This window comes from Montipora foliosa, chromosome 1, assembly GCF_036669935.1.
Source record: "Montipora foliosa isolate CH-2021 chromosome 1, ASM3666993v2, whole genome shotgun sequence".
NCBI lineage: Eukaryota > Metazoa > Cnidaria > Anthozoa > Scleractinia > Acroporidae > Montipora > Montipora foliosa.
In genome coordinates this window covers 19150500-19165499 of record NC_090869.1, presented here as the reverse complement: position 1 = coordinate 19165499, position 15000 = coordinate 19150500, and the positions used below count along the sequence as shown (strand labels likewise).

Sequence of the window (15000 nt, the reverse complement as noted above, 5' to 3'; positions counted from 1 at the left end):
CCATTTTGCACAAGGAACTTGTCAATCAACCGTTACCTTTTGGTGTATTTGCAATATGATATTTTGGATAGCAATTGATTTATTTTTCTTATCCCTTATGTGTAGATATCCTATGTCTGTCACATAGTTAGTTTTAAGCTTTTATTTCCTGTAGTGTATCTTTATTATAGTTAGCACATGACCCCACAAGCATGTGTTATTGCTTTAATATTGATTGTGTTTGAATAAAGGATATTGTTGTCTTGTCTTGTAGATAATGCAAACAGCCTCAGTTGTATTTGCATTATTTCTGAATGTTACTTTTAAAGGGCAAACCATTAAAAGGTGTACAAAGTTTGCAGGAGTTCAGGAAAAATATTCAAAATATTCATTGATTTGATGTTCCTGAAGCAGGTAAATCTTGAAGAGTTTACGCAACCATATTTGGAATATACGGCATTTCTTTTTGGGAATGTTCAAGTCCACAGAATTCATTTTCTTTATGTTGAGAAGTACTGTAAGACTGTTGACTCCATGGGGTTCCCCATTGACGAGTAAAATGGTCTGGTGTTAGACAGAGCAAAATACTCTGGCTTTAGACAGAGTAAAATACCAAGTATGGCCGGTTTAGGGGTGAAAGGGTTAAGTTCAATCATTACTTTGACTTTCTCTCTTCAATTGAACCAATACAAAGTGACTAATCATCACGTCCACCATTGCTATACAACGGCTTGGCTTTTAGAACAAAGTATCAAAGTTGAAGCTGGTGGCTCAAGGAGTAAACTTTGCAAAAAAGTTAGGTTAAAAATACTTTTATGGTATTTGAGTATTTTTGTAGAACAAATTTGCATAATATCGTTAAAGTCATTAAATCAATGAGAATCCAAACATGAGGAAGCGGTTTGCTCAGGAGGGGTCTTTTTTTTTTTTAAACAACCCTTAAAGGTAACAGAACCTTGTTTTCTGGATGTAGGCTAAAGAAATCTGACCCCTTAGGGGAACCAGTTCTAAATTGACAAATGACTGGCATTTTATAATTCATAAGTAAAAGCTACTTGCTCGCTTACCAAATTTTTCTACAGTTCCATTCATTTTTCAGATTGATAGCCTTAAATGTACTGCGGCAACTCTGCCAGCTGTTTGGTCTCAGTATCATAAGCAGTACCCCCTTGGGGTAGTTTGTTCACTTCACCACCATTGTTTAACCCTATCCAGGGACTAAAGCAAGGATGGAAATTGATCATAGCTTAAATAAATTGGACCACTTTTTTTACTTCTCACACTTACTGCATTCAACTTTAATTTATTCATCCTTTGAAGTGGTAGGAATGATTACTATTATTTACAGCAATTGCTAAAAATTCATTGCATCTAATGTTGAAATATTTTTTACATATGAGTTTTAAGTATTTATGAGTCAATGAGTTAGTGCAGTTACCCTAACCCATAAAATGAAAGCTAAAATTTCAGAGAGTGCTTAGGCCTAATCACTGAAACGAGGGCTTAGGCTTGATCAATAAATTATTGCTATATTGACTGTGAGTCTCATTGACACATGACTCATTGACTAATTGACTCATAAATCATGGGACCTCTTTACATATGGAAAGGTAACAGGAGTTATTTCTGTGAACTTCAAGTCTTATCCAGAAAACTGCAACATGGGATTATGTCCCTTTCAAATGTAGCTTTGTATGCTTTTGCTCAATGTCTTTGAATGATTATTACGGAAATATGAAGTTATGGTTTTTCTAAAAATTAAATCTAATGCAAGGGGATTAAAATTATTGAAGCAGCTGTGTTGCAACCAGAGTCCGCAAAGAGAGGTTAGATAATTTGTTGTACTGGAAATAATTAGTAGGCAAGCGTGAAATTTGTGAAAAGTTTTGGAGGATGGCACTGAATAACCTTCAACAAGTTTTCTAAACGTTGAAAATACCTAATTTTATATCGTCCTGCTGTTTTATTGCTGGAAGATAAAATCAATTCCTGATTAAGTATTTCTGTTGTCACGTTAACCCACTACAATGTGGTGAAAGCGTATTATTAGCTGTAGTAAAATTTTGTTACAGTAAAATTCTCCCTGCTAGAAAGCTGGACTTCTGAATCAAATATTGTTGTTTTGGCTATTCAGAGTTAACCTAATCTATGTTTATTTTTATAATTTGGAGGAAAGCAAACAATTGGCATTTTGCTTGGAACAAAAGGTTTCCTTCTAGTGTGCCCAATATGAGGTGCTATGGCATGTTAAGTATGATTTGGTTATTATTACTGCTAAATTCACTTTAAAATTTATTTTTGAACGACTGAAATACATTTCTAAATTTTCCCCTCGGTCTTAATAAATTTTCCTCTATGGACCACTTGAATGGCAATTTTAACAACTTGATTTTTTAAAAAAATGCGAAAATCTTAACATTTTCTGTTAGAAGCGGGACCCCGCGGAAACAGTGTGTAACTATTTAGTTGGAAGAGAAACCATTTGGAAATTTAGTGGTATCTTTTTTGTTCCACTTTTAAAAAGATAAACGCATGAATTGAAATCAAGATGGTAACCTATTAGCTGGTAAGCTCCACAAACGAATTTCCACTCGAACATTAGCAACCGAGACTCGCGTTGACCTTGAAATTTTTAAAGAAATTTCCCTCGTAGCCATGGCTTAAACGAGAATCTCGCTGGCATAGAAACGCACCAGGCTGGAAACGCACTATGCAGTCAACATTCGTCCGTTTTATTAGCCTGAAAAAGGGTCTTTTGTCGACAGAGATCTAATAAAATTGATCAAATAAACACCGAATGGCAGCCATGTTTGATTTGAGGTATTGAAGTCACATGACAAGGCCTCGACCAATCAGACATTTTTCGCCAGTGAAATGGATGTCCAATATTAAAGATGTATGCTGTAAACTAGCATGATACTGGTCACATTGGCATACATGGAGGGATGGACGGACGTATGTAAGTACGTACGTAGGGACGGTTGATGACGTCATGGCTATAAAACCAAATTTCTTGCATCGATGGGTTACCATATTTTCTTAACTATGGTGCTCCGCGCGCGGAGCTCCGCTAATAATAATAATAATAATAATAATAATAATAATAATAATAAGCAGGAGCCCACTCATGGGCTCCTGTAATAAGAGGGGTTTGGCTGAAAATTTCAAATGCAGGGGATGTGGGGAGCATACTAAAAACGGTACACCATCTGGTTGATGGATGCAGAGTATTGGCCAACAGCGAGTACTTACAAGACAATATCAGCAAGGACAAGCTCAATTAGCCGGTTGCTATAAGTCATATGTATGGGCTGGAGTAATCTCGATGGTTCTCCCGACGTGCAGAACTCGAGGAGTTCGAGATAGTTCGAGATAGTTGAGTACAATGTAACCACAGAAACCAACGCTAAACCCATATAGATAGAAGATACAAGAGCCTTGAGGTTGATCAGCGTTTCAATCTGTAAATGAGACGGACATTATCAGATTGGTCTCTTGTGGAAAGATGACAACCCAGGTTTATATGTAAAGAAAGGCTTTCATCGTGACCCAGACTATGAAGGTAAATATCGAGATGTGATTGGAGACTATAACTAAGGGTTATGCAAGAGAGCTCACTAAGCAGGATTGAAGAAGTACGGTCAGCAGCACCGCGTGGTATCTCCCCAAACACCCCATGAGGAATAAAAATAATCCAGGAAAAGTTAAGGTAGTATTTGACGCAGCAGCATGTTGGGGGTAGTTGAGGAGTGTCTCACTTGAGATTTGTATGATCTGTGTCTTACTTGATACTTGTCGATAAGCCGAGGGTGACATATTGGGTTTCGTTACTGGGAAAATCTGCAACGGACCTATCAGGGAGTGGAAATTTACCTCCCCAACCATGATACACCACAGAAGACAGACCACAACACCGGGAACTCTATGGCCTACTCTTTGTGAATAGTGTGCGAAGATGATGATACGGAGATACGAAAGTCGTCAACGGGCCGGGTTACCGCAAAAATGTCACACATTGAGCTCCTGTTACAGAGCATTTCATCCTGGCCCTTATTGCTGCGAGTGATGTCGTAGGTCCTGCGCAATCCTAAGAGGTCTCGAAAGAACAACCATGAGCATTCCACTGTGACAGGAGCCTATGAGAAGGGGCTTGCCTCTCTCATACACGCCCTTATGAGTCAACCTTTGCGTTCTTCGGCTCTGCGCGCACTGTTTTAAAAGGCCAATCAGAATAAAGTCATTGTCTAACGAAGACAAATAAAGCAGTAAAACTGTATTTAAATCGTGCAAATTGATGTAAATTTATGCAAATGCGAGTCCCCTGCTCAAGGATTCGTTCTAAAATTAGAAAGATACGTGCAAAGGTTGACTCAAAGATCTACTGCATATGGAGGCTCCTACTAATGGGCTTCTGACTGTGAAAGCTCTTTTATAACTAAAGCTAGAGGGTGGGGAAGGTATGCGATTTGTTCAGACAAAATGTTTCCATGATATGACTAGTACGTGACTCTACAGGAGCAACAGAAAAATGGCCAATCCATGCCCGATCCTGGTTGGTGTTGGAGGAAGTATTTATCGTGCACCACTCACGTTCGAAGCGGACCATCCCATGGTCCGTCCTAAGTCCCACCTCGTGTCAACGTTGATAGTTCGTCACTACCATCATATCCTGGGACACACAGACCTTGAACAGGCATTATCTGTTGTACTTCAGCAATATTGGATACTGAGAGTCCAAAAGAAGGAAATAATGCTCCCCTTTCACATCGTGAAAAATATATTAATAATTGACACTTCGATTCCCTAAGTGATTGTTTTGTTGTTTTTACTTAGTATTTATACATTTTCCCATCACTATTGTTTTGACTTGATAATGACGTTAGCTCAACATCGAAACGTCGTCATTTAGAAAAAAAAAATTTTAAAAACGTTCTTATCATGTTTTCAAAAACTGTTTTATTGCATTTTTTTATCGTCAAATTTTTACTGATGAAATTTAAATAAAGAACAAACTCCACAATATGTAACAAACTTCATGGAGTACCAATCGAAAGAGGAGAATCGGAGTCATCACACTTTCCCCTCACAGTTCTTCAACTTAAAATGATTGATTGATTTGATAAATTAAATTGGTAAAGTAGCTCCTTCTGTAACTTTTCACTCGTCTTTGCTCTCGCTTTGCATTAGTCCTGACAACACTTTCCGTATAATCCCCTCACTATCCATCAGAATCGTTTTCTGCATTTCTGCCACGTCTGTTTCGCCAATTCACTCTCCAACAACTTTCCGACTTCTCGCATTGCCTGTCCAATTCCTCCGCCTAGTGCCCCAATCACAAGCGGCACAACCATTATTTCACACCCGCTCCGCCTTTCTCTCCTGTCTATACTTCGTCACCTTTTCATGGCTCGTTGCGTCTATATTTCGTTCCTGTGGGCACGCCATGTTGCAAAACCAGATCTTTTTGGTTTCCTTGTTCTCCAATATCAAATCTGGCCTTTTCATGCGATGTCATTGTTTTCCTCACGTTGAACTCGAAATCCCAAATTAGCCTCGCTCTCACTAATACCAATCCTCTCGACCAATTCTCCTTGAACCATCTTTCGTAACCAGCTCATGTTCCTTTGCCTACACTACTACAGTTATCGTAAGGGCTCTAACTTCAAGTGGTATGAAAACCTCTTGGAGGTTGGTACCGATCAACACTGCAATCCTTTTTTTTTCTATCTCTGGAAAAAGCGCGTGCTGCAGATGTGGCCACCCTTCGACTGACCTGGAAGGCCTGGTAGGCTTTAGTGGAATTGCAGGACGTCCTTCACTGCCCATGCACACTTCATGTCAATCACATTTGAATCATTCTGGCTATCGACTGTACTAAACTTAAAGTCACCTCTCGTTCCTTCTTCTTTTACATCAACGTTGTTCACAATTGTCATTGAAAGCCTACTGGGTGACCCCTTCATGTGCAATGACTTCACAACAGAAGAGTCTATCATAGTAATGTCAGAACAGGAGTCTACTCGGACATACGTAACTAGTATAACATTTAGCAACCCTTCACAGGCGTCAACCGCAGCAGCTGACGAGCACGTTGAAGAGTTTCCTCGTTCTGGTACCGAGCAATAGTTTACTATTAAATTGTTGTGATTAAAGCCTTCCTGATTTTCACCTTGTCTAGCTTCAGGGAGGTAAAGTAATGTGTGATGACTTTTCACACATTCTTGTAAAAACCCTGCATCTAATGGAAGATCTGCATTTCTTTGATGTTTGTCCGGTGGTGCTGATACAATTCAAGCAAATATTTATCTACCGCGCAGATTCAGTTCTTTCTTTAGGGGAATTGGATCTGAAAGCTTCACAGCGGTAACCCCGATGGTGTTCATGGCACGTCGGACAGGATTTTTGCTTTACCGTTGCTGTAGCAACGGAAAGTAGTTGTCGTAGGTAGACACCCTTGTGGTTGCTGACTCACTTTCGGTACTCTCAGAAGACTTCACTTTAGCTAGTAGCCACAACTTCACTCGATTCACCACTAACAACAGAGGAATGATTCAGGACATGGGCTCTTTCCTTAAGAAAATCCATAGCATCTATTGGCATCAGTTGACCGGCTTTGCGCACGTGGCTCTTCAAATGTTTAGGAAATTTCGAGTAGAGGGTTTTGACTTTGTAGTCAGGCAGTAGGGTGAGATTGATATGTAATCGATCGACTGCTGCAAGGAGGTTTTGGAAATATCGTGGCGGAGAATCCCTAAGATATTTCGAGCAGGTATTAGACCGGAGAAAAGACCAACTTGCACCCGGCTATTTAAGGTAAAGCCAATCCAGTAACGGGCCTGGAAAACCCACTTCGCTTGACAAGTAGGATCACCAATTCGGGGAACCCAGCGCAGTTGTAGAGCGCCAGCTTTTTCAGCCGGGTTAATCACGGCAAGGCCGCCAAGAGAGAAAGGGAATTGAAAAGTCTCACGTTTAACCTGCTTAGTATTGTCGTTCGACAGAAAGGCATAAATATATAGCTCTCGTGACCCTTGTGTGGATGTAGTCCGGCATTAGGAGGACCGCGGCTGTGAACCAGAGTCCCGAGGCGCCGATAGAATTAATGATTAGGGATTTACCTTTAAGTGAGAGCGTGCGTGATTTCCAGTGGTTAAGGCGCTTTTCTAGTTTTATTACGCGGTTATCCCAGTTAGCGTGATCAAGGTTAGAGGTGCCAAAATACAACCCGAGGATTTTAAGCTTGTCGGTGACCCAGGTTATAGCAACGGGACTTGTAGATCACCCGGCAGATTTGCCTATCCACAAGCCCTCGGTTGATGATGATGACAATTTGCTCTGTTTAGCTCGGGAACCGGGGATTGGAATTCTCTCTATGGAGGGGTCCCGGCGAATAGCCCTATCCAGGGTTTCAGCCACCAGGCAATACCGAAGATAACTCAACGGAAAGACTTGGCGCACTCCCCGTTGAAGAGGGATAGCCCTGGATAACCAGCCGTTATTAGTAACACAGGAGATAATATCTGTGTAAATAATTGAGACCCACCGCCGAAATTGAGGGCCAAAATTAAAGCAATCTAAAACGTGTTGTGAAAAAACGCCATAATAAGACAATGAGCTCAAATGGAAAAGTTAATCCAGAGCATCGAAAAGGTCGGGAATTTTCCGCCTCATTTCCTCGCAATACTGTACTAAGTGGGCGTATGAGTCTGCCTTAGTGTACCCTGGAGATCTTGCCACAATCGGACAACTCGTTCAGGCCACTTCTTTTTGTCTTTTACTGCGGAATTGACGTCAGCGTAATTTCCACGGTCTTGGTGCAGATACCACGCTTTCAGTTGGGCGAACTTGTCTTTTGGCACATATATCATAACCAGCTCCCTTTCGGAGCCCTCCATAGGGACGGCGGAGATAAATTTACGGAGGAATGGGTTTGAGGGCGACTGGCCGGCCCTTTTAACGACCGGCTTATCAGCTTTCGCTGAGGACGATGGCGGGCGTTTATGCGAGCCGTCATCCTACTCAGGGATAAGGATCGGTGAACCGGCGGTCGTGCTGGCGTACAAGACTGGCCGGGTGGGTTGCGATGCTAAAGGATCCGTAGTTTGGGTGGTAGCGGAGGTTGACGCAGGTGAGGATGATGGTGAAACGATGGTCGGATTGATATTTTCAGGTAGATCACTCGAGGGCGAAATCTCCATGGGATTGTCTGTCAGTGTGACTTGCTGGGATACCTGTTTCGATTTTGAGCAGTTTTTCACAACGTACTCATTGGAATTGCTCCTATAACATGTCACAGGCTGACCAGCGTATTTAAAGTTAATATCCACTCCTTGCAAAGCCACCCGACGAGAGACGGTGTATTTTCTTAAATTCCGCCACGCGGATTCCACGCTCGAAGCGTTGGAATCCGTCCTCTTTGAAGTATTACTTTAAAGGTGTCGCAGATGTTCGGACTTCAAGTTCCCTTAATACTTCAAGAGTGCGATGAGATCTTCGTCGGGAAACTCGACAGACGGACACAAAGCATGACACATGAATCGATTTTACACCCAGAAGTTGAAGTGCTGGGCGACGTGTATTTTCATAATCAAAGACACTCGCCCATTTGGCTTATTACACGCTCTTAAAATAACATGTTTGTAGGTTTAGTTGTCATTAAAATCAAAGAGAAATGCAGTTCTTCATGTCGACGCCTCTTTTCTTTTGAAGACGGTAGTGTGGAAACAAATATTATTCAGCCAGGGCTCCATTTACTCAACAGATATGAAATACAACGAAACGACAGCGTTTTCGTCGAGTGAAGGAAAAATAAACATGCTCCACCTGTGGCGCGTATCATAGCAAAATTTTTGCTGTGCTCTAGAGCTTAAGCACTCGCGTTTTTAAGACGCGGACGGCAATCGGAAGTGAGCTGTTTTCCCTCCTAACTTGTCTTCACACAACAACATTTACATTGATAAGTATCTTTTCTTCATTAGATGATTAGTGTTTTAAGCACGTGAGTGCTTTAAAAGCTCCCAGAGAAACGAAAAGTTGCACAAAACCATAAAAACAAAAGGAGAGAAAGCACCCGACAAATGATGTGCTGGTTCTTCTAAGACTGTAAATTTCCTCCGTCTGCAGCTGTGCTGGTTAAGTGACAAACTATGGCCTTTGGAAAGGATAAAAGAACATGTCATGTTCCCACACTTCGGAGGTCTAGGAGACGTCAGTGAGCGTGCCCATATGTAACGCAGATGAAGATGAAACAAAAGACTCGAAAGAATTCACTAAGTAATCAGTTAAATGCGTTAATAAAGATAAGTGAGAGAACTGAGTGATTTTCGCACTTGGCAGGACAATTTATTAACAAGCAATTGTCGCTTTATAGACATCTGAAAAATTCAGGTGGTTGGTACCCATGAGCTCTGCGATGCTGTTGCAATGCTCTAACGCCACACAGTTGAGATCAGGTCAATTTTTGGGCTCATTTGTTTCCGTGAAGGACTCGGTAAATGAAATGAATGTATATTTGAAGTGCACGTTATAGATAAAGATCAATGAATTCTCGCATTCGTCTATAACCCGCACTTGAAATAAAAATTATGCTTTTCTGGTTTCACATCACCGCCTCGGTTTTCAAACGACAAGCAAGTTCGCAATTGCGTTACTTCCAGACTTCCTCTTCTCTCTTCAAGGTTAAACAAATAAGCGTAAATGAATCCATCTTCCGTACGGGAAGAGAGGCGGGGCCCACTACTGCTCCACTCTTGGCTCTTTAATCCAACACGGCTTTTCTGTTTAAATCTGTGCTTCCTTGGCATCGTTCTGCAACTGATCGGTCCGTGCATACGGACCCTGTTTCTGATAGCCATGATAGTGATAAGTAATGACAAAAAAAGTTGCTTCTTTCCGATCCAATAAAAATCACAGAATGTGAGAACGAAGTTAAGAAGCCGCAATTGTTTGTCAAGACAAGCGCCGCACAAGCCAGAACCGAAATCAAATGGTGATAATAAGTGAACACTTTGGGATCTCACACTTCAGGCCTCGACGGTTGGTAAAAGTGTGGATCGTGCTCAATATATACCCACAAGAAAATCCCTATCCGATGGGTAAAACCAACGGGCTTATCCACGTGATAGGGGTTCATGCAGTAGATGTTGCTATCACTTTTCGAAAAACTGGGGCAAGGTGGTTAGAGATTGATCATGGTTTCTTAGCGTTTACGTTTGCCTTCAGCATTGAGAGTGATTTGGACAAACCAGCATGTAGCAAATGGCGAGAAAACGAAATATCATTCAGCTGGTTAAGGACTTCAGTACTAAGCTTTCATTGTTAAGGATAATATGGACTAAAAATATAAGTTCGTGAAAGAATTTCTAAACTATTGTCCTTGGAAGTTGTTTTAACCTGACCCGCAAATGCGTTTGATGGAGATTATCTTCATTACCTTAAGCTTAGTTCTTTACTAAATTTTCCTCTCTCAAAAACAGTGAATTCCTGAGCTAACTTCGTTATGGAAAATATGACAAAGTATCATTCTTGACTACTCTGGTTGCATTCAAAGCGGCTAAATATCCAAAGGCACAGGAACAGCAAGAACATACCTTCTGGAAGTCTCCAAGCATTGAGCAAAAAATTCGTTTCATTTACTGGGTTGTTTTAGTTTTTTTTCTTGATTTTGCCAATGCTTATTTCTCTCTTACAACATTGTGCGATCAAACCTTTTCCTGGCAAGAATTTTTTATTGGCAGTGAGCTTATAATACTGCTACAAAACTTATTTTTTGTTTATTTTCTCCATTTTAACGTGATTTTTGCGCGAAAGGTAGCGACACGAATTTAAGTTTTAACATGTAAATCGAATCAACATTGCATTGTCTGATTACATTGGAATGTCTGCTTCATGAGCACATTTCATTGATGTCACGAGGAACTTTGAAAACAGAACCAGCAGAAAGCACCGGTTTGGCGAAAACGCCATTTGCAACTATTCGTTCGTCGCGTGACCTATTTTTCGTAGACACAATGATTCAGCTGGTTTTTTCTAATATCAGTTCAGTTCAAGATATAACGCAAACTTTAGTGAGAGTCATAAAGGGCATCTCGTTGTTCGCAACCATTGATTCCTATAGCCTACTGATTCAACAACTACTGACAACTACTGATTCTTAGGGCGTGCAGATAACAAGTCTCGTCCTGATAGCAAGAAACATTCAATTAAAAATCATTAATCAAATGAAGCCAATTACAATCTGGTATAACCAAAAAAAGCCACCATACTTGCAAACCGAAAAGCAAGATACAGCTCAGGTAAAAGAAAATTTACGATGATGCAAACTAGACGTGCCGTGGAGCGACCTTCAACTGCAAAAAAAAACCCTTTATATGGGCGGAATGATAAATAGTCATGACAGTTACCTTATGAACCTGACAACGCCCTCTGTAATCCCCACACCATTCAAGATACCAGAACTCGTGAAGATGTTGATTCAGGCGAATGAAAACTTGAGGATTTATTTGGTCTATTTGGGAAAGAGGACGTTTTGCCCTCCAGTCACGCTTCAACGATTTTCACACAATTCTAAACAATTCAAGGCAATGCTCATTTATATCAAGTGAAGCTATGATCTTCGCAGTTATGAACGCAATTTTTGCAATTGCGTAGAGAAGCCTGAAAAATTCAGGACTACAACGGGGATTGAACCAGTGACCTCGCGTTACCGGTGCGACGCTCTAACCAACTGAGCTATGAAGCCACTGACGTTGGGAGCTGGTCATTTGTGGGTTCTAATGGTCCCGTGAGGAATGAATCAATGATGAAATGGTATATGAAATGAATCATATATGAACTGCGGATATGAAATCAAGTGAAGCTATGATCTTCGCAGTTATGAACGCATGTTATGAACGGGGTTTGAACCCGTGACCCATCAGAACGGGACCATTAGAACCCACACCATTAGAACCCACAAATGTACAGGTCCCAATCTCAGTGACTTCATAGCTCAGTTGGTTAGAGCGTCGCACCGGTAACGCGAGGTCACTGGTTCAAACCCCGTTGAAGTCTTGGATTTTTCAGGCTTCTCTACGTAATTGCAAAAATTGCTTTCATAACTGCGAAGATCATAGCTTCACTTGATTTCATATCCGCAGTTCATATATGATTCATTTCATATACCATTTCAGCATTGTCTCATTTATATATCGTTATATTTACTGTTTTGTGATGCTGACTAATGGTCGCTTCTTAACTAAATTATGTAATTTTCAAATGGTCATAAAATATTGATCTGAAGTGGTAACTTCTCAGTAAAATTGTATGCTCGCCATCTCGCAATCTTACAAAAGTTACCAAGAAGTAGTCACGTGACCAGCTTGTTGCAAATGGCCTATTGCGATAGACTTATTGTCAATTATACCGCAAATCATGTTCGTGCAGCGGACACAAAATCACGTCCGAACAGGTCTCATTTTCATGGCTTAGTTTTATTTCTGATCTCCTGAAATTGAGGTTCACAGTGTTTATGAAAGAATTAAAGAATTCGTAAAATAACTTTGACGCAATTGAATCCACTCTTAATCATGTTACATTGAAACCTCTTACGGAATGATTAGAATAAAAACAGCTATAACTAGATTCTGAACACAGTTCACCTTCTGGAGCAGTAACGCTAAAGATGTATGTCTCAGCTTTGTTGGTGTTGGCCATTCTGAGATGTCTGGATTTTTCTGAAGCAGGTATGAGTATGGCTCCTGTTAAGTGCTGTTAATAAGCGGATGTTATATGAAATTTTGTTGTTGTGATTAGCGTTTTCATCAAATTGTTTCGAATTAGGGAACTCGTACACGCCCATTCACATTCGCTTTCTGCATTTGTTCCATTGAATTTGAAATTCAGCAATTCACTTTCAATTTTTTTCTATTGTTATTATCTTACACACGAAAATATCATGGACATCAAATCTTATTTCGTGAATTAGGATCTCCAACGATATTTCCCTTTTAAGGATTTGTCAGAAAAGTTTCGTTGCAGCAAGTATGAGGTCTTTGATTGTACGCTAATCCATATTCACCTGAAAGAATTGAGGGAAGTGAGATAAAAACTTGAAAATCGACTCTTCTTTTCCGGGCTAAATCTGTAGAATCTTGAGCATTCATGCTCAGGAAATGAATTGATTGTGAATTTGGGTTCTCGCCCCCTCTCCACAGTCTCTTTTCTCTATGTCCCTCTCTCCCTCTCTCTCCTAATGTCTCTTCCATCTCCCCCCTTCCCCCCTCCCTCCATCTGTCTCTGTTTTTTTTTTTTTTTTTGCTCTCATTCGCATCTCAGCTGTCGGGGATTTTAATTCCTGCGCTTACTCCGCCTCTACTAATAGACAATACTCAAGCTGTATCATCATTAAATGAAAAAAAAATGTTTTTAACGTAGATTCAATAAAATACAGTGTGGGCTTTGACAATCTCTTACTTTTTTTCTCGTCAGTTTTTTAGTCCTTCCTGTTACCGGAAAAATCACTTTCTAAATGATTAGTATTATCATCAGTGAACCTAGGATTATTATCAGCTATTATCATTATTATGAACCATGTGCAGAAAAAAATGGGTTGTCACTGCCACGCCGCTTCCATGTCCGGTAAATATCTATCCTCAGTGCAGCGATGTTTCTCGTAACGTCACCCATTGTTAGTTATTACTATGCCAACGAGGCCCGGGTTTTTCGAAACATGTTTAGCGCTAACCAGCATCAAATACAATGGAAACCTGTAGGTTTTGATGCCTCTTAACCGCCGGTTAGCGGGCTAGTAACCAGGCTTCGAGCAACCGGCCCCAGACGCTATTGGCTGTTGAAACAATTTCTTTTGTTCTATTGGCAAATTTCAGTATCAAAAGAAGTTGAAACAACCTCGCTAAACCTCCACTTCAGTAAGAAATTGTTAAATATTAGGTTCATAACGGTTTTGGTCGCTGTAGTGTTCGATGAAAAACAAAAAGAGGATCATTTCAAGTAAAGTAAGAGTTTGTAATTTGTCTATATTATTTTTTTGTTAGGTATTTCTTATCAAACAGGAAAGCTGAACATGTCCCAAACTTTTCAACACTGGAGCTGTAGTCGCGCCTGTTCTCTACCTCCAAGCTGTCGTTTACCTCGTTGCACTAATGTTCAGTTTCCTCGATCTTTTGGCGGATCATCGAATGTATGCTGTAATTTCCTTTCTTTTCCTTTCTGTCGATACTGTCGGTTTGCTCATCATACAATGCCAAACTTTTCCCTACATTAGTAATTATGTTCAAAACAAAGATTTTTAATTTGACTTTACACCTAAAACTTTTTTACAGACAGGGATCCCAATTTGACCACTTTTAATTCCATTATTTCACGCCTTCAGACTATCCAATCTGAGGTTGAAGATGGTTTTCCGTGGCTTCTAATTGCTTTGACACTATGTTCACACGAAAGAATAAGAATTGATTCCACCAAAGTGGTAACCCTTTTTAGAACTCTTGCGGTAAAACGGTTCGAAGAATAGACAAAATATCAACTTGGAATGGTCAAATAGAAAGCATGCTTCAAAACGTACCCCGAATCGGTTGCTACAGTAGTCGAGCGCAGCAATGCGGCTATTGTTATAGAACATTCCCCATTTCCCTATTCCCGGATTCTTCAATTTCCACTTTATCGTAGGAGAATTTCTTATTTATGCGCGTTTACAATGCCACCTACGCAGAGCAAGAAGCTTTCACTTTATTTTTGGCGTTCTTAAACCTGTGTAAAATCGGGAATTCTGGTATACAAGTTTGACCATTCTAACAAAAAAAAAAGCTAAAAAATGTATTTTTTAAATCTTGTAGATTCGAGTTTACGTATCAATGAGCCACGGTGAGAAATTTATCCAAGTTCATTCTCCGTCCTCTGTATGGATTCAATCTATTAATACAAGTGGGTTTGAAATATGTGCACGGGAGGCTGGAATAAACAAAAATGAATCTGGAATCGTAAACTGGCTGGCTTTCCAGGACCAACTACAGTTGTCACATG

General features: G+C 40.3%; 2 protein-coding genes across 2 annotated transcripts in view; one reads left to right on the top strand and one right to left on the bottom strand.

Moving 5' to 3' along the window:
• LOC137975760 (contactin-associated protein-like 2) overlaps positions 1 to 11451 on the bottom strand; it is a 25391-nt gene extending 13940 nt beyond the window's left edge. Inside the window, exon 1 of the mRNA XM_068822943.1 lies at positions 11382 to 11451. The gene's annotated coding sequence lies outside the window, so the exon portion shown is untranslated. The remainder of the gene's footprint in view (positions 1 to 11381) is intronic.
• Positions 11452 to 12553: 1102 nt separating this feature from the next.
• Positions 12554 to 15000, top strand: part of LOC137992155 (uncharacterized) — a 47471-nt gene continuing 45024 nt past the window's right edge. Inside the window, exons 1-3 of the mRNA XM_068837294.1 lie at positions 12554 to 12701; positions 14013 to 14158; positions 14814 to 15000. The exon at positions 14814 to 15000 is cut by the window's right edge and continues 65 nt beyond it. Coding sequence (XP_068693395.1) covers positions 12641 to 12701; positions 14013 to 14158; positions 14814 to 15000 — 394 coding nt within the window. The 5' untranslated portion in view covers positions 12554 to 12640. The remainder of the gene's footprint in view (positions 12702 to 14012; positions 14159 to 14813) is intronic.